Source organism: Schistocerca serialis, chromosome 7 (genome assembly GCF_023864345.2).
Source record: "Schistocerca serialis cubense isolate TAMUIC-IGC-003099 chromosome 7, iqSchSeri2.2, whole genome shotgun sequence".
Lineage (NCBI taxonomy): Eukaryota > Metazoa > Arthropoda > Insecta > Orthoptera > Acrididae > Schistocerca > Schistocerca serialis.
In genome coordinates, this window is record NC_064644.1 from 423,094,385 (window position 1) to 423,119,397 (window position 25,013).

Sequence of the window (25,013 nt, forward strand, 5' to 3'; positions counted from 1 at the left end):
TTTGAGGGATGAAGTAGTGAAGGCAGCAGAGGATCAAGTAGGTAAAAAGACGAGGGCTAGTAGAAATCCTTGGGTAACAGAAGAAATATTGAATTTAATTGATGAAAGGAGAAAATATAAAAATGCAGTAAGTGAAACAGGCAAAAAGGAATACAAACGTCTCAAAAATGAGATCGACAGGAAGTGCAAAATGGCTAAGCAGGGATGGCTAGAGGACAAATGTAAGGATGTAGAGGCCTATCTCACTAGGGGTAAGATAGATACCGCCTACAGGAAAATTAAAGAGACCTTTGGAGATAAGAGAACGACTTGTATGAATATCAAGAGCTCAGATGGAAACCCAGTTCTAAGCAAAGAAGGGAAAGCAGAAAGGTGGAAGGAGTATATAGAGGGTCTATACAAGGGCGATGTACTTGAGGACAATATTATGGAAATGGAAGAGGATGTAGATGAAGATGAAATGGGAGATATGATACTGCGTGAAGAGTTTGACAGAGCACTGAAAGACCTGAGTCGAAACAAGGCCCCCGGAGTAGACAATATTCCATTGGAACTACTGACAGCCGTGGGAGAGCCAGTCCTGACAAAACTCTACCATCTGGTGAGCAAGATGTATGAAACAGGCGAAATACCCTCAGACTTCAAGAAGAATATAATAATTCCAATCCCAAAGAAAGCAGGTGTTGACAGATGTGAAAATTACCGAACTATCAGCTTAATAAGTCACAGCTGCAAAATACTAACACGAATTCTTTACAGACGAATGGAAAAACTAGTAGAAGCCAACCTCGGGGAAGATCAGTTTGGATTCCGTAGAAACACTGGAACACGTGAGGCAATACTGACCTTACGACTTATCTTAAAAGAAAGATTAAGGAAAGGCAAACCTACGTTTCTAGCATTTGTAGACTTAGAGAAAGCTTTTGACAATGTTAACTGGAATACTCTCTTTCAAATTCTAAAGGTGGCAGGGGTAAAATACAGGGAGCGAAAGGCTATTTACAATTTGTACAGAAAGCAGATGGCAGTTATAAGAGTCGAGGGACATGAAAGGGAAGCAGTGGTTGGGAAGGGTGTAAGACAGGGTTGTAGCCTCTCCCCGATGTTGTTCAATCTGTATATTGAGCAAGCAGTAAAGGAAACAAAAGAAAAATTCGGAGTAGGTATTAAAATTCATGGAGAAGAAATAAAAACTTTGAGGTTCGCCGATGACATTGTAATTCTGTCAGAGACAGCAAAGGACTTGGAAGAGCAGTTGAATGGAATGGACAGTGTCTTGAAAGGAGGATATAAGATGAACATCAACAAAAGCAAAACAAAGATAATGGAATGTAGTCTAATTAAGTCAGGTGATGCTGAGGGAATTAGATTAGGAAATGAGGCACTTAAAGTAGTAAAGGAGTTTTGCTATTTGGGGAGCAAAATAACTGATGATGGTCGAAGTAGAGAGGATATAAAATGTAGGCTGGCAATGGCAAGGAAAGCGTTTCTGAAGAAGAGAAATTTGTTAACATCCAGTATTGATTTAAGTGTCAGGAAGTCATTTCTGAAAGTATTCGTATGGAGTGTAGCCATGTATGGAAGTGAAACATGGACGATAAATAGTTTGGACAAGAAGAGAATAGAAGCTTTCGAAATGTGGTGCTACAGAAGAATGCTGAAGATTAGATGGGTAGATCACATAACTAATGAGGAAGTATTGAATAGGATTGGGGAGAAGAGAAGTTTGTGGCACAACTTGACCAGAAGAAGGGATCGGTTGGTAGGACATGTTCTGAGGCATCAAGGGATCACCAATTTAGTATTGGAGGGGAGCGTGGAGGGTAAAAATCGTAGAGGGAGACCAAGAGATGAATACACTAAGCAGATTCAGAAGGATGTAGGTTGCAGTAGGTACTGGGAGATGAAAAAGCTTGCACAGGATAGAGTAGCATGGAGAGCTGCATCAAACCAGTCTCAGGACTGAAGACCACAACAACAACAATAGTAACACTCTGAATTGTACACTACATTAGTGCCTAGCTGAGTCAATGATATTTCAGTATGTTTGATCGCCCTAACATTCACTTTTTTCACACACCTGTTCAGCATTTATCAAATTCTTGGCACCAAAACCACAACTATTTTTTATGACTTTACACTTTTCCCACAAAGATCCATTAGGTGGTCATTAATTACAGCTTCACTATACTTTGTATTGAGGCAAATTTATTCATGTTCTCAATTTACCATATGACACTTTGTTGCCATAGTTCCATCAACAATGTAAAGTCCTTGTCAAGATGTGGGAACTGTTTACATGTACAACTGAAGATGAGACTAGAAACCTCAAAAATGATCATGTTACATTAATTGCTGTTTGAGCCTAATTTATCATTACTCTCAACTTTTACATTTCATTTTTGTGTGTATTCTGTACAGGACTTCATTTCTTCTCAGTTGTGTTGTGCACACGCATTTGTGTCTTAGCAGTCTGCTACCTTTTCATCTTACCATGTGGGTATCCAAAATCCCAAAATGTGGCATAGGTTTTTCTGTATTAATCATATTTTAGTTTCCAGATAAAATACCATTGTCATGTTAATACTTTAAAAGAGAAAGTGGTTAGTATTACTTACACCTATTAAGCAGTAGAGGTGTGCAATTACTTTTGTGACCACAAGCTTTTGTTTCTGTTTTGCTCTCCTGATTTTCCTTCTGTTGAGTTTTAAATGCCTTAAAATATTTTATTATTTTTTTTCTATTTCAGCTATTTTCTATACAGATAATAAAGCATAAGAAACTAAAATTAAATCTTTTACATATTAGGTAACAAAAGTAAACATGAACCAAATGTGCAGAAAATGGTGTCTTTCTGAACCAGAGGTCCTTCATCTGGAAAAATGAGGGAGAATGATTGGAGGTAATAGGCTTATTGATGGATCCTGAGGCAAAGGAGGCACATCAGACTAGAAATGTGGGGGGAAAGGGGATCTTGCACCACTTTGAAATGTCTTTAGTATGTGACTGGATATTTGTTTATCTTTTTTAGGGTACTTCATCAAATTACCTGTTGTTCAGTCCTGCAGAATCTCCATTACCTATAACCTTTTGACCTCGTAATGTTTAACAATTAAAGAGTACAGTTTCTCAGTTCTCTTTTCCTCTTACAGCAGAGGAAAGAACCTCCAATTCCAATTATTAGCATTTTTGTTACATTTTCTTTGCTTTGTATGCAGTTTTCCTCCAGTGTTTATATGATTATAGTTTTATTTTGGTGATAACTTTCCTTCGTGGAATACTAATAAAACTGTTTTTGATTGTTATAGTCATAAAGTTTTTGGCTGTTTCCCTAATAGCCATTTAGTACCTTTAGTTCCTCTTTCCATTTAGAACATGATCTGAATAAAGAAATTGATCGAATCAATAAGGAGAATGCAAGTATCAGACAAAAGTTGATTGAGTTTGAGAACAGACAAGCCCCATCAGGAAGAGAAGTGTCACCAGATGAAAGAAGTTCATCATCTACAAATGGTGGACCAACACAAAGGATGGCTGCCGAAAGAGATGCCGCTAATTTAAGGGCGGATAATGTTTGGCGCACAGAACAGGAGCCACTTCGAAAGACAAAGTCTAATGGGGCAACTGAGTCAGAGTTGGCACAGGTAAGTAATGTTAATATATTTAAAAGAAATTAATTTAGTTGCTAGAGAAGGGTAGCATACCAGTGAATTTTCCTTACAGCAGTGGCCATCATTCAAAGTACCTATGTCAGAGATCAAATTTTGGAAGCTGTCGACAGGAGGTATTTTCTGTGATTTCTCAAAGGCCTTTGATTGTGTAAACCATCAAATTCTATTAAAAAAGGCAGATTTTGTTGTTTCTCAAGAACAGTATAATATACAATGTCTGTATCACATTTTTCATCTTTATTGTCTTCTCAAGTATATGTTAAGTTTGAACTTTTACCACTCTCATTTTATTTTGGGCACTATCATAGACAACTGAAAATTTGGTTTTTGTATTAAAGTTTTTATTTATTTTAATGTTTAGCATAACTTTGCTTCCTGGATACATCACTCATCCAATCATAACGAAACTTAATGTTGCATTAATTCAGCATATTTTCTGTAATAAATATTTTATTTGCATCATATTGTTATTGTCCTATCTGCGACTCAGCATCTCCACTATATGGTGCATGGCAACTTTCCTTTTCATGATATTGTCATGTAAGTTTTATTTGAACTCTGTACAATTTGACACATTCCATGTCCTCGTGATGTTACAGAAATTGAAATAAATAAATAAACTGAAAAGTAGATAGACATGTGTTGAACAAGCTGTAATAGATAAAATTCAGAATTCAGCAGGAAAACTTCTGATAACAAACCTATGTTTTCAGTGCTCTCATGATATTTCAACACGTGAATGCAAGCTGAAAATGATTTTGTTGCCAAAACTGAACAAACAAGGATAGTACAGTTTCAAATTCTGCTACAACAGGAAACAGATTTTATAAATCCTCTTCGCCAGAATCCAGTCTCTGGCTGTGACTTTCACTCAACAACAACAATAATAATAATAATGAGGTGCATTCAAGTTATAACATTGCCAGTTTTATTCTCAGTAGCTGATCACATGAAAACTGTGAAACTTGTCACTTCTTGACCTAATCTCATTGCACTCATAAATATTTTTGTAATTCTAATGCCGTGATTCCATGGCCACTGTGGCCACTTCTTTAGGAGTCTGGTCTGACCACTGGAAAAGCACTGACACAGTAGCAGCATAGTGGATGTGTGACTATGGAATGCATCTTTCATCATTGAAAATGGCCAAAAGTCACTATGAGCCAGGTCAGATGAGAAGGGGCATGAAAAATCACATCAAAGTTGTTATGGAGACATTGCAATCTTGCATTCTCCCATGGTATTGATGCATTGTCATGGTGGAAAAGAACATCAGCAGATGTTTCCAGGCATTTTTCACGCAATGCTGGAAGGAGCTTGTTCTTTGAAACATCTTGGTGTAGGATGCATCTCTCACTGTAGTGCCCTCTGGAATGCAATGTATAAGGATTATGCCATCACTGCTGCAAAACATGCCCCCATCATTTTTTTAGCACAGCTTAGTCGAAATATTATTCATGATGATGAGTGACAGTGCTTTCATTGAGCTGACTGGCACTTTGTTTCTGAATTGAAAGTGGCACTCTTGTGTCATCCAATGTCACAATTGTTGAAAAGTTCCATTCATGCCATCATCAACAGGCCATGTGTGCAGCCTTGTGATTATCTGCCAGTGATCGTGGCACCTACCTGGAGCACAGTTTGCACATATTCAGGTCTTCACACAAGATTATGTCCACAGACCCCACAGAAATGCTGGATTTGGAGGCAATGTGTTTCACACTCATACAGTTATCCTCCAGAGTAATTTTCTCCATTCAGTCAATCATGTCATCAGACCAGTGGCTGTGAGGCAGAGATTGTGTTGGTTTGCTGTCACACGCCATTCTGCCTTCTTTGAACTGTCTCATCAATGAATACACATTCGACACATCTGTGACACCGTCACCATGTGTCTCACTCAACTGGCTATGAATTTCAGTCAGGGTCAGAGGGCACAAATTGAGAAAATGAAAAATTACATACTGTAGTAGTAGTAGTAGTAGTAGTAGTAGTAGTAGTAGTAGTAGATAATAATTGAGCAAATGTAGAAAGCAGCACAAATCTCACTCTAGCCAGTCACAGTTCTGCAAGAAAACTGGAGTAGTTGAAGATGAAAAAAAGAAATGAAACATATGTTATAAGGTAAACACTACTTAAAATGACTCATAACATGAGGCTCAGGCTTTAATATTGACACTCCTGCAAAATAACTTTTCACATCCATTTAGGTAACACAGATATTGCATACACCTAGAAAATAACTTACCAGGGAACTGAAAGCTCACTTGAGCTCTACAGTGTGTGTGTTCTGTTTAAAATGCTCTCAGTGAGACCAGTGTACCCAAAATTTTCTGGATCACAGGTGAGGGCAAGGTGTCACGAGTATGTTGAGATTGGAAAGTACAATAGTGTAAGTGTAACCCAATAAACAGAACAAAAATAAACATATTGGGGAAAATTGCACAGATCAGCACAAACTCTTAATTTGGGCTAATCTCTGCAAAATTACCAGATAATATGTTCCTTGGTACTTTGAGAATGCATTAAAGGTAATGCTTCCTTGATCAGAAGCTGAATAGACTCTGACAGGTTATGAGTGAGGTGTATATTCACAGGTGAAAAATTGATAAATGTCAGTGAAGCACATAGTAAAGTGAAAGACAAAATGAACCTGTATACAGTAATTGTTGCCTGATGTTCCTTTTATGCTTGAGGAAGTTAAAAGAACAGCTGTCTAAATATAGAAAAGAAAACATAATTTGCCATTAAGGGATTTATGTAGAAGCACTTTCAAAGATTATGGAGTATACTGCAGTATTAGAAGAGAATGTCAAATTATTGCTCTGTTAGTCATATGCTGAATCTATAAAAAATGATAAAAGGTTTTGGTCTTAAAAACTGTAAAGATAAGAAACCCACTGTTGTAAAAGCATGTCATCCAAGCTTTTTACTGTTGTTGTTGTTGTTGTTGTGGTCTTCAGTCCAGAGACTGGTTTGATGCAGCTCTCCATGCTACTCTATTCTGTGCAAGCTTCTTCATCTCCCAGTACCTACTGCAACCTACATCCTTTTGAATCTGTTTAGTGTATTCATCTCTTGGTCTCCCTCTACGATATTTACCCTCCGCGCTGCCCTCCAATACTAAATTGGTGATCCCTTGATGCTTCAGAATATGTTCTACCAATCGATCCCTCCTTCTAGTCAAGTTGTGCCACAAATTTCTCTTCTCCTCAATTCTATTCAGTACCTCCTCATTAGTTATGTGATCTACCCATCTAATCTTCAGCATTCTTCTGTAGCACCACATTTCGAAAGCTTCTATTCTCTTCTTGTCTAAACTATTTGTCATCCACGTTTCACTTCCATACGTGGCTACACTCCATACAAATACTTTCAGAGACGACTTCCTGACACTTAAATCTATACTCGATGTTAACAAATTTCTCTTCGCCAGAAACGCTTTCCTTGCCATTGCGAGTCTACATTTTATATCCTCTCTACTTCGACCATCATTAGTTACTTTGCTCCCCAAATAGCAAAACTCATTTACTACTTTAAGCCTCTCATTTCCTAATCTAATTCCTACAGAATCGCCCGATTTAATTCGACTACATTCCATTGTCCTCGTTTTGCTTTTGTTGATATTCATCTTATATCCTCCATTCAAGACACTGTCCATTCCATTCAGCTGCTCTTCCAGGTCTTCTCCATGGATTTTAATTCCTACTCTGAATTTTTCTTTTGTTTCCTTTACTGCTTGCTCAATATACAGATTGAATAACATTGGGGATAGGCTACAACCCTGTCTCACTCCCTTCCCAACCACTGCTTCCCTTTCATGCCCCTTGACTCTAACTGCCATCTGGTTTCTGTACAAATTGTAAATGGCCTTTTGCTCCCTGTATTTTACCCCTGCCATCTTCAGAATTTGAAGGAGAGTATTCCAGTCAACATTGTCAAAAGCGTTCTCTAAGTCTACAAATGCTAGAAACATAGGTTTGTCTTTCCTTAGTCTATTTTCTAAGATAAGTCGTAGTGTCAGTATGGCCTCACATGTTACGGTTTTCTACGGAATCCAAACTAATCTTCCCTGAGGTCAGCTTCTACCAGTTTTTCCATTCATCTGTAAAGAATTTGTGTTAGTATTTTGCAGCTGTGGCTTATTAAACTGATTGATTGGTAATTTTCACGTCTGTCAACCCCTGCTTTCTTTGGGATTGGAATTATTACATTCTTCTTGAAGTCTGAGGGTATTTCGCCTGTCTCATACATCTTGCTCACCAGGTGGTAGAGTTTTGTTAGGGCTAGCTCTCCCAAGGCTATCAGTAGTTCTGATGGAATGTTGTCTACTCCGGGGGCCTTGTTTCGACTCAGGTCTTTCAGTGCTCTGTCAAACTCTTCACGCAGTATCATATCTCGCATTTCATCTTCATCTACCTCCTCTTCCATTTCCATAATATTGTCTTCAAGAACATCGCTCTTGTATAGACACACTATATACTCCTTCCACCTTTCTGCTTTCCCTTTTTTGCTTAGAACTGGGTTTTCATCTGAGCTCTTGATATTCATGCAAGTGGTTCTCTTGTCTCCAAAGGTCTCTTCAATTTTCCTGTAGGCAGTATCTATCTTACCCCTAGTGATATGTGCCTCTACATCCTTACATTTGTCCTCTAGCCATCCCTGCTTAGCCATTTTCACTTCCTGTCGATATCATTTTTGAGACGTTTGTATTCCTTTTTTGCCTGCTTCAGTTACTGCATTTTTGTATTTTCTCCTTTCATCAATTAAATTCAGTATCTCTTCTGCTACCCAAGGATTTTTATTAGCCATCGTCTGTTTACCTACTTGATCCTCTGCTGCCTTCACTATTGCATCTCTCAAAGCTACCCATTCTTCTTCTACTGTATTTCTTTCCCCCATTCTTGTCAGTCGTTCCCTAATGCTCTCCCTGAAACACTCTACAACGTCTCGTTCTGTCAGTTTATCTGGGTCCCATCTCCTTAAATTCCTACCTTTTTGCAGTTTCTTTAGTTTTAATCTACAGTTCATAACCAATAAATTGTGGTCAGAGTCCACATCTGCCCCTGGAAATGTCTTACAATTTAAAGCCTGGTTCCTAAATCTCTGTCTTACCATTATATAATCTATCTGAAACCTGTCAGTATCTCAAGGCTTCTTCCATGTATATAGCCTTCTTTTATGATTCTTGAACCAAGTGTTAGCTATGATTAAGTTATGCTCTGTGCAAAATTCTACCAAGCAGCTTCCTCTTTCATTCCTTACCCCCATTCCATATTCACCTACTACGTTTCCTTCTCTTCCTTTTCTACTCTCGAATTCCAGTCACCCATGACTATTAAATTTTTGTCTCCCTTCACTATCTGAATAATTTCTTTTATATCATCATACATTTCATCAATCTGTTCGTCATCTGCGAAGCTAGTTGGCATATAAACTTGTACTACTGTGGTAGGTGTGGGCTTAGTATCTATCTTGGCCACAATAGTGCATTCACTATGCTGTTTGTAGTAGCTTACCCGGATTCCTATTTTTTTGTATTCATTATTAAACCTACTGCTGCATTACCCCTATTTGATTTTGTATTTGTAACCCTGTAGTCACCTGACCAGAAGTCTTGTTCCTCCTGCCACCGAACTTCACTAATTCCCACTATATCTAATTTTAACCTATCCATTTCCCTTTTTAAATTTTCTAACCTACCTGCCCGATTAAGGGATCTGACATTCCACGCTCTGACCCGTAGAATGCCAGTTTTCTTTCTCCTGATAACAACATCCTCCTGAGTAGTCCTCGCCCGGAGGTCCGAATGGAGGACTATTTTACCTCCGGAATATTTTACTGTATATTGTAAGAAAACTGCAAGAAAAACAGCTCTGCAAATATATCCATGGAGGAAGTTTTGTGTGCAACATTTACAAGCTGAACTAAAGCTTTAACAAGCAACCTCCTGACATATGAATTATTTGTCATCTGTAATAAATTTTGGGAGCTAATCCATGTCATATCTAATAGTGGTGATGGAGTGAGTGGTTTGACGGTGGGACAGGAATGGGTGGGGGGGTGGTGGGGAGAGAACGGTTAGAGGATAACAGAATTTATAGGCAGCCACTCACCTACAGTCATCTAAAGTTACCTTTGCAGACAAACTTGCTTGCAGGAATTTGAAAAGCAGCAGTGAAGAGTACTACAGGTCAGGCATTGATGTGACTGCAGTGACACAGTCAGTAGGATGCCACAGCTTCACTGCTTTTCAGTCTTTTACATTAAAAAGTACAAAAAAACTATAACACTGTATTATTACTGATTTTTCTTGAAAATATTTATGAAAAAATAACTTTACAGATAAATGAACAGGTTTAACAACTCAAAGTGTGATGTGCGAGGCCAGATCTTCTAAAACCTGACTCCTTAACTGATAAGTGTAGGTGCAGAAACAAATGGGTAATTATAGTCCTTGGGCTAATGCCACTGGTCTTCGGTGTTGCTCTGATTTTTCTTTTTTAGTGATTAACAGCCAATCAAGTTAAATACAGGGTGTCCCAAAATAATGTATACACTCTTTGAAACTGAACATCTCTTTAATGAAAGGGGTCAGAAATACAGTTTTAGTGGTGTTGGGTGCCTCATGGTCCAGCTTAAGGTGGTAAATGTTCAAACTGGTGTCCGTCCATCGCAATACACCGTCGACGACGACTTACAACTGAGCAACATGTCAATTTTATTGTTTCCAATGGAACAGCATCACAGGGTTACTCAATTTACTCTCTAAGATCATCCATTGTGTGTGGTCTCGCAGCGTCAACTGTGTTCTTGAGAGTACCCTGTAGGTAGAAGTCTAGAGGAGTTAAATCTGGAGATTGAGTGGGATACTCCGCACTCCCAAGTACAAGTCACCTGTGACAGTGTTGTCAAAGAAGTACGGCCCAATTAACACTCTAGAAGACAGACCACACCAGACTGTTACTCCTGGTAGATTATCATGCCTTTGCTCGGTTACATATGGATTCTCCCTAGCCCAATACACGCAATTATGGCAGTTAATTGTTCCATCAAGTTTAAACGTTGCTTCATCTAACCAAACAATTCGATCTTGAAAACGTTGCTCTTCTTAACATCTGTTAATGAACCACTCACAAAATTTGCTTCACCTATCAGGATCACCCTCGTTAAGAGCATGGAGAAGTCTTGGAGTGTAAGGCTTAAAGTTCTGAGTTCTATGAACACTGCTTCTGCAGATCCCAGTCTCATGAGAGCATTGCCTCGGATTTCTTTGGGGTACATGTGTATGCCTGGATTACTGCATCAACACTCTCATTGTCTGTCGAACTTCTTTCGTCTACTGTGTCCCTTTTTGATATTGTGCACTGTTCCTTCAACCTCAAACTTATCTCTGATTCTTGTAATTGTTACTCTTGTCGATTGTGGTTTTTCAAATTAAACTCTCCAATGTCAGCGTATCGCACTCACGTTCTGTTTTCCAGTAACACTTTAGCACCCATTTCCATTGTTCGAATGATAATGCCATGTTTGCTGATAATCTTGCAACAAAAGAAAGCTTTGTTATGTTTTTCACCAGCTTCTAAATTATTACCCATAAAAACTGTATTTCTGTCTCCTTTAATTAGAGATATATTCTGTTTCAAAGAATGTATACATTATTTTGGGACACCCTGTATATATATACTCATGACCAATTGAATTATACATGGCAGTTGTGTTGGGGAGAAGAGATCTTGCCTGTTAGCACAGCGAATGGCATACTTTGGCATTTCACATGACATAGATGTCATCGGATTTTGCACTGATGGTTGGCATGGCAGTCATATAAAGCATGAGAAAGCTATGTGATATCAACACTTTTACCATAACCAGATAATGAATGCCCAGACAATTGGAACGTTCGTATCTCAGGTTGCAAATGTTCTGGGCATTCACAAGATATGGTATGGGTCTATCTTGAGTACCTCAATTCAGAGGAAACACTGGGTTCAGCTGTGACCACTGTTGCAAGAGAAACTGCTATGAGAAGCTGTATGGTACATTGGCTGGGGCTGATGTTGACTATCACTCACAATGCAGGAAATAACTCTTTAAGTCAGTGTAGGACAATAGCAGTTGGTGAGTGACCATACCAACCAGAAATCACCATCTACTTACTGGGTATGAAAGCAACTACTCCACATTTATACCTTTTCTCATCACAGGGTACTCATGGGAACAGAATACTGCCAATTGATACTTTAAGCGTGGATAAGGGTCATGTAGACTGATGAATTGTGGTACACATTTTTGCAAGTTGTTGGCAGATAAGAGTGCCTTGAAAAGTGCATAGCCTGCTTGCCAACAGGGCACTGTTCATATATGTGCTGGAGATAGCTTGTGGATAATGTAGGATGAAAGGGGCCCCTTGATGTGTAGCTTAAATGTATCAGCAGTGAACAATACCAAAACCAGCTGTCTGATCCTGTGCATCCATTTGTATCATAACAGGACCCAGCAGGTAACCTGTACATTTAGCAAGACGATGCACCACACACCATTCTTGAATTGTGTAAGAATGGTTTGGCGAACAATGTTTGGATGGGGTGTTGGGTGGAGCTGCTATTGAGCATACTGGATACACCATCAGGAGTAACGTTCGTATATTGCATTCAGATGTGACCATTCTCTGTGAATTGTTGGCATTGGTTGAATGGTCATCGATCAGGATGTATCTTGTGATGCCAAAAGGGAGTATTGTTCATAAAGGTTAAAAAATACGCTTCGAAGTGGTTTACCATTTAGCCTTCCTGATTGTGACTGTTCTTATTAAAAATTTATTAACATAAATCATTGTTTACCCCTTAAGTAGGAAATATTTGCACTGCTTTTAGTCTAATGTAAGCATTTATCACACTTGTGTGGTATTTGCATATGACCCATGCTCTACCAAGTTCTTATACTATCGGAATCCAGCTATGGATGTCAGTTATGCCAGATTGTAACATAAATTTTTATGTACCAGGAAACGTAAGATGACTGGTGAATCTAGGAGATGGCTGGTGAAGATAATAGTGTTCTCTTCCAGACCGAGGACATTTATATACACTCCTGGAAATTGAAATAAGAACACCGTGAATTCATTGTCCCAGGAAGGGGAAACTTTATTGACACATTCCTGGGGTCAGATACATCACATGATCACACTGACAGAACCACAGGCACATAGACACAGGCAACAGAGCATGCACAATGTCGGCACTAGTACAGCGTCTATCCACCTTTCACAGCAATGCAGGCTGCTATTCTCCCATGGAGACGATCGTAGAGATGCTGGATGTAGTCCTGTGGAACGGCTTGCCATGCCATTTCCACCTGGCGCCTCAGTTGGACCAGCGTTCGTGCTGGACGTGCAGACCGCGTGAGACGACGCTTCATCCAGTCCTAAACATGCTCAATGGGGGACAGATCCGGAGATCTTGCTGGCCAGGGTAGTTGACTTACACCTTCTAGAGCACGTTGGGTGGCACGGGAGACATGCGGACGTGCATTGTCCTGTTGGAACAGCAAGTTCCCTTGCCGGTCTAGGAATGGTAGAACGATGGGTTCGATGACGGTTTGGATGTACCGTGCACTATTCAGTGTCCCCTCGACGATCACCAGTGGTGTACGGCCAGTGTAGGAGATCGCTCCCCACACCATGATGCCGGGTGTTGGCCCTGTGTGCCTCGGTCGTATGCAGTCCTGATTGTGGCGCTCACCTGCACGGCGCCAAACACGCATACGACCATCATTGGCACCAAGGCAGAAGCGACTCTCATCGCTGAAGACGACACGTCTCCATTTGACCCTCCATTCACGCCTGTCGCGACACCACTGGAGGCGGGCTGCACGATGTTGGGGCGTGAGCGGAAGACGGCCTAACGGTGTGCGGGACCGTAGCCCAGCTTCATGGAGACGGTTGCGAATGGTCCTCGCCGATACCCCAGGAGCAACAGTGTCCCTAATTTGCTGGGAAGTGGCGGTGCGGTCCCCTACGGCACTGCGTAGGATCCTACGGTCTTGGCGTGCATCCGTGCGTCGCTGCGGTCCGGTCCCAGGTCGACGGGCACGTGCACCTTCCGCCGACCACTGGCGACAACATCGATGTACTGTGGAGACCTCACGCCCCACGTGTTGAGCAATTCGGCGGTACGTCCACCCGGCCTCCCGCATGCCCACTATACGCCCTCGCTCAAAGTCCGTCAACTGCACATACGGTTCACGTCCACGCTGTCGCGGCATGCTACCAGTTTTAAAGACTGCGATGGAGCTCCGTATGCCACGGCAAACTGGCTGACACTGACGGCGGCGGTGCACAAATGCTGCGCATCTAGCGCCATTCGACGGCCAACACCGCGGTTCCTGGTGTGTCCGCTGTGCCGTGCGTGTGATCATTGCTTGTACAGCCCTCTCGCAGTGTCCGGAGCAAGTATGGTGGGTCTGACACACCGGTGTCAATGTGTTCTTTTTTCCATTTCCAGGAGTGTATTTATAATAATAGTTGTGCCTGTAGGTTGTGTCAGCAGTCTGTCTATTTTTACAGTTCAGGAAATTAAAGATGCAAATTGTTCATATTTCAGCTAGTTAAATACTGTAGAATATTCTGTTTAGACTATTGAATTTGAAGACCTTAGATAGGGAACCCTCCCTTTAACCATGAACAATGCCATGGTGAGGAGACTTGCATGCAGCTAAACCTTAAGTGCAGTAGTGTCAGTGGGGTATCTGAGGAGAGTCCAGACTAATACATGCTTTCCGAAGATGGGCAGCAGCCTTTTCAGAACTTACAGGCACAGTCAATGCATCGTTAACTAATGTGGCCCTTTAACATTAGCCAACATGGCCTTGCTATGTTAGTATAGTAATATAGCTGAGAGCACGGAGAAATAACAGCCATTATATTCCATAAAATTCTGGCATTCTGAAGTTCAGAATGTGGATAACTTAATCAGATAGGTAGAGTAGAGTAACTGAAAAGAGAAGTACGTGAACCAAAGTGTGAGGTATAGTGGGGATAAAGTCTCATTTACACTGGAGCAAATGGAAGTTAACGAAAGTGAATGACTATTCGCAGACAGTTCGTCAATGTTCACTACTGTTGGTTTGTATCTTTGATCAAGCATTTATGTGGGGGGGAACAGAAAAGAATAATCAGCACACAGAATGAAACACTACATAGTTAGAAACACAATGCAAAACTTTAATATATTCAGAGAGGATTATTTTGCATGGTGAGCGCACTGTTTTTGATGAAATATACAAATTGGCACAGGAAAAGACTAATTTGTTGTCTGGATTTGTTTGTAAGTGGGAAACAAGTTGTTGTAGCACGGTCATTACTGAATTGCAACTCCAGCTTTCCTTTAGCTTTATTGTCAGACTTTGCACATGGACGGAGTTGACAAAAACAAAGGAATGCCAAAAATGCAGTACATTACCATGCCTAATACGGTGCAGGAGAACTATTGGCATTCTAAACAATTTCTAGTTGTTTCAGAATGGATAACTGTAGGTTCTGCATGGTTTTCAAGGGAATCTTAAGTCATTCTTCCTGAAAAATAGTGGCAAGTCCAGGTAACAATTATGGAAGGGGATAGCGATTGTACACCCTGCTCTCCAAAGTTGACCACAAAGGCTAAATAGTATGTCCGGTGAGTGGTGCCCAAGGGAGATGTGACAATTTATCCTCATGCATACAAAGCCAGTCCTGGATGATGCAAGCTCTGTGAACGGGCCACCTGTCATCTTGGAATACAGTACCATCATTGGAGAACAAGTGTTGTAAAATGGGACGGACCTGGTCAGCCAAACTGATCACATAATCCTTGGCAGTAATGCAACTTTGCAGAGTAACTGTTGGACTCATGGAATACCACAATACGGCTGTCCAAGTCATCACTGACCTCCCACCATGTTTCACTTCTGTGATGTACTGTTGGCCAGAAGTTGGAAACAGTGTGAAACAAGACTCTTCCAACCAAATGACTTCCTTCCATTGCTGCATAACCCAGATTTTGTGGCTTCGAAACCATGTTTTCCTGTTATGGGCATTTGCATCACTGATGAAGGGTTCTGGAATTCCAGCTCACCCTGCAGTTCCATGCTTAGGAAGTTTCCTTCATGTTGTTTTGGTGCAGACAGAGTTCGTGAGTGCAACATGCAGTTCTGCAGTGACTTCTGCGGCTTTGTTCTCTTCCTTTTCTCCACAACCCTCTTGAAGGCTGTTCATCACTATCACTCAGCACACACTTTCATATATGGTGTGACTTAGCGGTTGATGTTTTGCAGCTTTCCCTCTATGTGGTATAAATCTTTGATACTGTGGCTCTTGAAGCACCAAAAACTTTGGGTCCCTTGGTCATGGAAGCATCCACTGTATGAGCACCAACAATTTTCCCACATTTGAATTCACTTAGCTTGAACCAAATGTACTCACAACTACACAAAACAGTGTTCTGACCACAACTTAGAGTTGCAATGTGTTGAAGACATTTACAGGTGCCGGTTGTAGTCGTATATAGCAGCGCAGGTTTCAAGTGTGGCCGGTATCTCCTTTTATGTTCAGGTATGCATTTCACATCATAGTTCAGTGTTTTTTGTTCAGTCCCTATACAACAGTTGGCACTTTTTGGTGGCTTCTCATTACCATTGAGGAGCAAATTTAATAGCAGAACCCTAATTACTGATGGTAAACATCACCTGAAGAAAAGCTAGCACTTTCTCTTTGGTTGGCAACTGGAGACACTTACAGTAGTGCCTGTTTCACATTTCGATAAGCTACTGTATTTCAGGTAGTTTCTGATGTGTGCAGTGATATATGCAAACCATATTGAGGGTTTTATTGAATTTTGTATAGGGAAGATAATATCGATAAAATATGATTAATGAAATCTGAAATATACATACAAACTGTCGCATAGGCTACGTAATAAAATCTGCTGTGTAGTTTGTTAGAGAGCAGATACTGTGATTTCAGGAAAATCATTTATCTTTATCATAAAAAATTGCTAACATAAGTGATACACCGACCATATAATTATAGCTACCACAAATATTTTTAGTTTTAATCAGCATAATAGATACGTATTCACACTTCTCTACTTTCAAAGAAATTTTTTATGCTCTCTCCTTTTTAAGAAAATAAAAATACAAGGCATGTGCTTATTCACTCTGCTTATGTCTGATGCAAGCATGTAATGAATTTATCACCTTTCTCGCATACACAGATGGACCTTTGAGTGCTTTGGCAATTTTCTTCCAGTCGTATTTCCTTTCATTCAGAATTTTGCAGAAGCACCTATATTATCTGTAGTTTTCTGTTAGTGACATTATGTCCTCTTCAGATGGCTCCATCACTCATGTTGCTCATTTCAATAAGAGAAACAGAGATAGGACAGCAGATCATTGCTTTCTGTATTACCGGCACCAAAGTGGAGAGAACACGAACTTCCTTTGAAGCCCCAGTAAAATGCTGGCAACCAACAGAACATGAGTGTGCACCAGCAAATGCTCACACTCACCTACCATTTATAACAGAGAGAATTCTTTTTCTGATGACCATTCACTTGTGTTTAGTCTGGTGTAACCTGCCTTTAGTGAAGTGCAGTTGCAGAAAGAACAGGATGTCTGTTCAGATGAATACAACATATATAAATATAAAATCAAATAGGGATAATGCAGGAATAAATTTACCAATGAACAAGAAAATATAAATGCTTATGAACTACTATGAAGAGCATAATGAAGAGATAACAGCTAAGATAAGCCCAAAGCCTTAGCACCACAGCAGTAAAGGTATAAGTGTATACTAGTTCTCTTGATAACAGAGAGGTTGAAAAGAATGTTTGGCATGTTAAGATTGACAAAAACTTAATTTGGATGTGTTACTGGAATTTGGTAGTGGGAAAAGAAAGAAGTAGGTGAAGAACATAATATTGAGGAAACTAATGAAAGAGAAGGTTACTGATAGAAACTTATCTGGAGCACAGTTTAATCATTGCAAACATTTGGTTTCAGAATTTTGAAGGAAGAATGTATACACGGAAGAAACCTGGAGAGATCACAATGTTTCAGATAGATTAGATAATTGCAAGACAGAGATTTTAAAACTACAAAACATTTCTAGGAGGAGATGTGGATATTGACCATACTTTGTTAGTTCTGAAATACAGAGTGAAGTTGAAGAAATTGCAAAAAGGAGCTAAATGAAAAAAGATTTGGAGAAGTTGAAACAACCAGAGACTATTGAGAGTTTCAAAGGGAGCATTAGGCAGTGATCTACTGATATACGAAGTGAAAACATTCAAAGAAGAATGAATAGCTGTGGGTGATGAAACATTGAAGACAACAGAGGAATAACTAAGCAAAAAGACAAGCAGAAATCCTTGGGTGATATTAAATTAATTGATGAAAGGAGAAAGTAGAAAAACACAGCAACTGAAGCTAGCAAATATAAAAGAATAAAAATAAACCCCACTAAAAGAATAAACTGAACTGAAAAGAATGGCAAAGCAGGGTTAACCAGAAAGAAATACAAAACTGTGGATCTGTAGGGAGCTTGGTATAGGAAAAATTAAAGAAACTTTTAAAGAAGAGAAAATTTTGGATGGCACGCTATTACTAAGCAAAGAAGGGAAGGCCAAAAGATGGAAGCAATGTATAAAGAAAATAAACTTGATAACAACATTATGGGAAGAGAAGAGGAAGCAGATGAAGATGCACTGTGTGATACATTATTGTGGAATGAATTTGGTGAAATGCTGAAAGATGTGTAAAGGCTTGTGGAATAAATGTAATTTCTTCAGGATTATTGAGGTCCTTAGGAGAACCAACATTACAAAACTGTTTCACCTGATATTCAGGATATGAGAGACAGATGAAATCTCAAACATCAAGAACAAAGTGAGAATCCGAATACAAAAAACCCAGGAACAGACAGGTGTGTTTCCAAATTGTCAGTTGAATAAGGAGTAGTTGCAAAATACTATCAAAATAATCTACAGAAGAATACAATGAATCGTAGCAGTTTACATAGGAGGATGGGGGAGATGAGGTTGGGCTGTGGAGGAATGTAGAAACACCAGAGACAATACCAACTATACAAACTATATTAGAATATGACAATGAAAACAATCAATTTTTCACAAAATAATTTAATTGAATAGATAAAAAATCTACTCACCAAGTGGTGGCAGAACACACACATAAAAGGAGGTTGTAATTGGGCTTGCTTTTGGAGCCAGTGGCTCCTTCTTAAGGCAGAAGGATTAAAGGAGAAGGAAGAGGGGTGAAGGGAAAGGACTGGAGAGGTCTAGGAAGAGGGGTAGATTTCGGGAAAGTCACCTAGAACCTGAGGGTGGGGGAGACTTAACATGTGGGATGAGAAGGAAAGACTGATTGTTGGGGACTGCATCAGACAAGATTTGAAAACCTGAGAACTTAAAGGTGGAAGACAGGTTAATATGCAAGACAGAAATTACTGCTTAATCATCACGCATGAGTTAATAAGAATGAAAAGCTAAGAGCATCATTGTATGTAACAGAGGTGGGAGGGGGGCAGTGGAAAATAGGCAGGTAAGACAGTGAAAGGTGCAGGAAACTAAAACAGAGTGAAGAAAAGAGTAGTTACTGTGAAGAAATGTTGGGGCAGAAGAAATTAATGTAAATGGGTGGGTGACAAGAACCAAGGACATGATGTAGCGCTAGTTCCCACCTGCGGATTCCTGAGAAACTGGTGTCTTGAGGGAAGAATCCAGATGGTGCACATGGTGAAACAGGTGCTGAGGTCACGAATGCCATGTTGGAGAGCATGCTCTGCAACAGGATATTGCATGTTGCCAGTATCCACCCTCTGTCTATGCTCATTCATCATAACTGATAATTTGATGGTAGTCATGCTGATGTAAAAGACTGAATAGTGTTTACATAACAGCTGGTATACGACATGTCATTTCACAGGTGGATCTCCCTTTGATAGTATATGTTTTACCAGTTACAGGGCTGCTATAAGTGATGGTAGGAGGTTGCATAGGGCAAGTCTTACAATGGGGATGGTCACAGGGCTAGGAGCCATAGGGTAGGGAGACAGGTTCAGAAGGAGCATAGAGCCTGGCAAGGATATTTCGGAGATGGGAGGGTGACAAAAAGCTATTCCAGGTGTGATGGGCAAAATTTCAAACAGAATGGATCTCATTTCAGGGCATGATTTTAGGAAGTCATGGCCCTGTTGAAGTAGCTGATTAATACATTCCAGACCAGGTGGCCCACGAAACCTGCTTTTGAACTAGGCTGGTGGGGTAATTATGCGCAGTGAAGGCTGTAAAGAGTCTGCATCCAAACAAATATGTTTGCCTCAGATGCCATGGTTGTATGGGAGGGAATGTTCAACATGGGAAGGATGGCAACTGTCAAAATGTGTACTGCTATTTGTTCGTAGGTTTAATGTGGATGGAAGTGTGTAGCTGGTGTTCAGTGAGGACAAGATCAACATCAAGGAAAGTGGCGTGGGATTCGGAATAGGACCATGTGTAATTTAATTGTGAGAAGGTATTCAGAGATTCCAGGAATTTTAACAGTTCAGCCTCACCATGAGTGAGAAGGTAGAATGAGAAAATGTAATCCCACATTTCGTGTATTAATAGCTTTAGAAAGTTTTTTACAGTTGACTTGAATGCATTATTTGAAATTCTAAATTTATCAGGGGAAAAATACGGGAAGTGAAAGATTAATTAACTTCAACTTGTACAGAAAACAAACTGCAGTTTTAGTCATAGGACATGAAAGGGATTTTATAATTGAGCCTATCCTCAATGTTATTTTACTTGTACATGGAGCAAATAGTGAAGGAAACCACGGGTAAGCTACTGAAAGGAATTGCAGTTTTCAGAGAAGAAAAAATTCTGTGGTGTTCTGATGGCATAGAAATTCTTACACCAAGGGACTTACGAGATCAGTTGAACAGCACGTTAATGTCTTGCAAATAAGTTATAAGATGACATCAACGAAAGCAAAAGAAGGGGAACAGAATGGATTTGAATTAATTTTGGCGATGTGTGGGGAATGCTTCTAAAAGTAATACATGGGTTTGCTGTTTGAACTACAATATAATTGATAATGACTTAAAGCAGAGAAGATACAAAACACAGACTGGGAATAGCAAGAAAATTTCTGTTGAAAAAGAAGAAAAAAAAAAAAAAAAAAAAACATCAAATATAAATTTAATTTTGAGGGAGTCATCTTTGGAAGACTATCTGTAGTGCAGCATTCTGCGGAAGAGAACTGTGGACAACACACAGTATTGCAAAGAAGGTAATAGAGCTTTTCCAGGTATATGTTACAGTAGAGTGCTGAATTTTAGATGCATTCATTGGATAACTAAAGCAGAGATGCTCCATTGAACTGTGGAGAAACGAACTTTATGAATCAACTACATGAAAATAAGGGATGAGTTATTAAGACACTTGCCATGGCATCAAGGAACAGTTAATTTGGTAATGGAGGAATCTGTGAAAGATAAAAAGTATATAAGAAAACCAAAGCTTGAATTCAGTAAGCTGCTTCAGTGAATGTTGGAAGAAGTATTTATGCAATGATAAAGAGACTTGTACAGTTTGGACTAACATGGATAGTTGCATCAAACCTGCTGTCAGACTGAAGACAACATAAACTACAAAGCAACCACAGGTAATTCAATAAAGGAAATGTGAATTCTGTGACTGGGAGCTAAACAGTATTGACAACTTTTGTTAAGAAAGGATATGCATATGGCACAGAAAACACGATATCCCCTATCATATTAGAAATTATACTTTGCAAGCAGACAGTGTGTTCTCTTCTGTACGTACTCATTCTCAGTGTGTAGTCATTACATTTACTTTGTGTTTAATGTAACACACTATTTTCATTTGACATCATTGAAAGATTAAATAGTTGATTACATGCTGGTTTTATGATAGTTATGCATTCACATGTTATAGGTTCGGTAATAAAAAATGCCAAACAGTATTAGTACCTGGGATAATAACAATTTGTGGGGTTTCTCCGTAATTGGCGTAATATTCTGGGAATGTAACCTGACAGTGTAATAATTAAAAAAAAAATCTTAGTGGAATTTGAGATCCACAGTGCATCAAGGAACACATGTGCAATGTAAAAATCTTTTAACAAGGCAAATTGTAATATGCATGAGAGGAAGTCACTGTTCACTGCAGGAAAGGAGTACAGAAGAAGAGATAAACTCAGAAAATAATACAAGAGGAAGACACAATACAAAGTGGGAGGAGAAGAGAAAAAAGAGATATATGATTGAGATAGAACAAGAGGGAGGGGGGGGGGAGAAGAGAGGGATGGAGGGGGGGGGGGGAGAGAGAGAGAGAGAGAGAGAGAGAGAGAGAGAGAGAGAGAGAGAGAGAGAGAGAGATATAATTATTTTGTACAAATATCAAGCCCAAATGGAAAATCTGGTCTGTATTGTTTAGGCTTAGGTCCCCATTTCCACCTCTGAAAGGTAGGCAATTGTGTGCGCTTGAATCAAATTTGACAGATGCTGCTTTAGTACCTAATAATATCTCCTAATAAGAACAATATGATGGGTTCTTCAACTAGGAAGCCTTCAGTCCAGAACCCGACAGAAATTGTTTGTAAATCATTGCAAGTTTCTGCATGATTTTAATAATGGAGTGTTCTTGCTAAAAACTGAAATGTACAGTTTTTTTCACTTTTTTACAATATCATAAAAAGGCCTTGCAAATGCTAAATGTCTTATCATTCATCATTAGTTTCTAATATTGGTTTTCGAACTTGTTTTAGACTGTTGCAAAACAAACGGAGGTAATACAAAAACTTCAGTCTGAAAGAGACAGGTATTGCCTAAAAAATGAAGCTCTGCAAGAAAAACTTTCTGATTTACAGAATCAGCTTGAAGTAAGTTAATTCTTTTATTGATACATAAGTATTACATTTTATTAATGTATACAGGTGGCTTTATTTTCTTTATTGGTGTTATTTAATACATTTTATGCACATTTTACTTTCACTTTCCTTCCATATCTTAAAAAGGGCTTGCAAATGCTATATATCTTCTTATTCAATGTGTTATCTTCTAACACTGGCTTTCAAACTTGTTTTAGACTGTTGTAAAACAAAAGGAGTTAATACAAAAACTTCAGTCTGAAAGAGACAGATACTGCCTAAAAAATGAAGCTCTGCAAGAAAAACTTTCTGATTTGCAGAATCAGCTTGAAGTAAGTTAATTCTATTATTTATACATATTGCATTGTATTTTATTAGTGTATACAGGTGGATTTATTTTCTTCATACACATTTTTCAGGATAAATGTATGGAAAACGGTGTTCTTGAGCAACTTCAGACAGAAAAAGATTACTATAAGAGAGAATATGAGAAACTAAGGGAAAAACAAAGTAATGCTGATGCTGAAACTGCAAGTGTAAGTTTTGACCAAAATATTTGATTTTCTTAATTTTCTTGTTTGCCTACATTTATATTTCTTCTTGTGAAAGTGTGATAGTTTATGGTAGTAATTTTTCTACTGTTAAATTGAAAGTTATAGATAGAAGCAGGTAACCAGAGTTCACATTTAATAACTCCTGGAAGGCTTTTGTACATTCTGATACTATAATTTAATAAATGAGATGTAAATATACAGCATTCTTTTAGGTAAGTATGATGCGATTTTCATGTTAGATACACTGTTTATTTTGCAAAACCTCAGTTTTGGTGAAAAAATGTTATTTGCATATTGAGATGCCTATGAGGGCTACAGAAAATACCAACTGGTTTTATTTCATCATTCTATACAGGCAGATGTACTATGGAAATACCCAGTCATAATTCACCATTTCAGTCACAGCTGCAAGAAAACATCAGTGACTGCAATCAGGTTCAACTGCCAGAGATAAACTTCAGAAGTATAAACATAAAATGAAAAGCTTCCATCTCTCATGTAAAAAGGAAAACTTGGTCAGCAGTACACTGCAAGCAACATCCAGTGCCAAACTTGATATCAGTGGTTGAAGTTGACAGTCCACATACTTGTTTTTGAGGAAGTGTTGATGTAAGCTTTGTCTTTATCAACTTGAGTTTTTCAAAACTCATTTCACCTCTAGCTACTGATATAGTTAGGAGTACTTATAAACTTATAAAAGTATTGGGAAATACGTCATTGCTTGTTGTAATATAAGATAATGAGCTTTGTGAAGAACTTTCAGCAGGAAGAATGGACACAAAGATCAAAACTTCATAGCTTAGTTCCTTCTCAGTTATGTCACATTCATGACTCTCTTAACACATTCTCAAGGACTACGCATGCAGCTTTGTTTTCCACCATCAAACATTTGCAGATGATCAGTATCATATAGAAACATAAGCTCTTACTATCACTGTCTATAAGCTCAAATCGAGCAGGATTTGTACCTTACCCACTAAGGTCTCCTGACAGTTCTCTGTATTTTACTGTCTGGGGTGAGTGAAGTGAAGTGATACATTTGAAAGGCTGGAGCAGTAAACTGACTGGTCATGTCAAGATGTAGATATGATTGAGGGTTGTTGGAAAGAATTCATAATTCACAGCAGAGATGAATATCGTATTGCATCTAAACGTGAGAGTGACAGGTGAAGCACTTGCTTCAACAGGTACATGTACACAGTAAATCCTAACACATAACATTCTGAAGCAATATTGTATTTCTTGTTAGTAGGCCATGAATGAAATTCTGTTCCAGTTATATGTACACTTAATCGTAAAGTTAAATTTGTATAAACTAGAAAATTACTTCATATTGAAGTTAGTTGTGGCTCATAACCACACAAACAACTTATTTGATTTGGAATAATTTTACCCTTCATAAGGTGTAGGCTTTCACAGCCAGTGTCATCATTAGTTAAAACTTCCAGGCTGAGAGACCGTGGTCGATCTGTAAAACTACTTCTTCCTGACGTATCATTGCCTACTGCGGACAACGTCTTCTGAGTTGAGGTAACGACTGGTTGCCAGGCCTTGGAGGTCCCTTTTATTTTTAGTGCATAGGGAGCACCACCATATGTCACATGGGGCCAACAGTAAGTCTCACTTACTAACGTCATTATTCTAGATTGAAGGTAATCTGTTGTCACATCGTTGATGCAAAGTTGACCACCATATCTTGTCTAAATTTAACATTCCTCATTTCTATTAAAATTTTTGTGATGTTTCCGAATCTTTATAGCTTTTCTATAAAGAGAGCAATGGACAACAAAATTTTTGGATGTATCAGTAATTAAATTGGCAGATGGGAGTCTAGGGCATAAAGTGTATAGCAAAG

At 39.0% G+C, this 25,013-nt stretch overlaps 1 protein-coding gene across 2 annotated transcripts in view; it reads left to right on the plus strand.

The window, feature by feature from the left end:
* Positions 1-25,013, plus strand: part of LOC126412235 (centrosomal protein of 135 kDa-like) — a 368,271-nt gene that overhangs the window by 92,618 nt on the left and 250,640 nt on the right. For both annotated transcript variants that reach the window (XM_050081725.1, XM_050081726.1), the window contains 4 exons: positions 3,373-3,644; positions 22,503-22,616; positions 22,823-22,936; positions 23,024-23,140. In XM_050081725.1, coding sequence (XP_049937682.1) covers positions 3,373-3,644; positions 22,503-22,616; positions 22,823-22,936; positions 23,024-23,140 — 617 coding nt within the window. The remainder of the gene's footprint in view (positions 1-3,372; positions 3,645-22,502; positions 22,617-22,822; positions 22,937-23,023; positions 23,141-25,013) is intronic.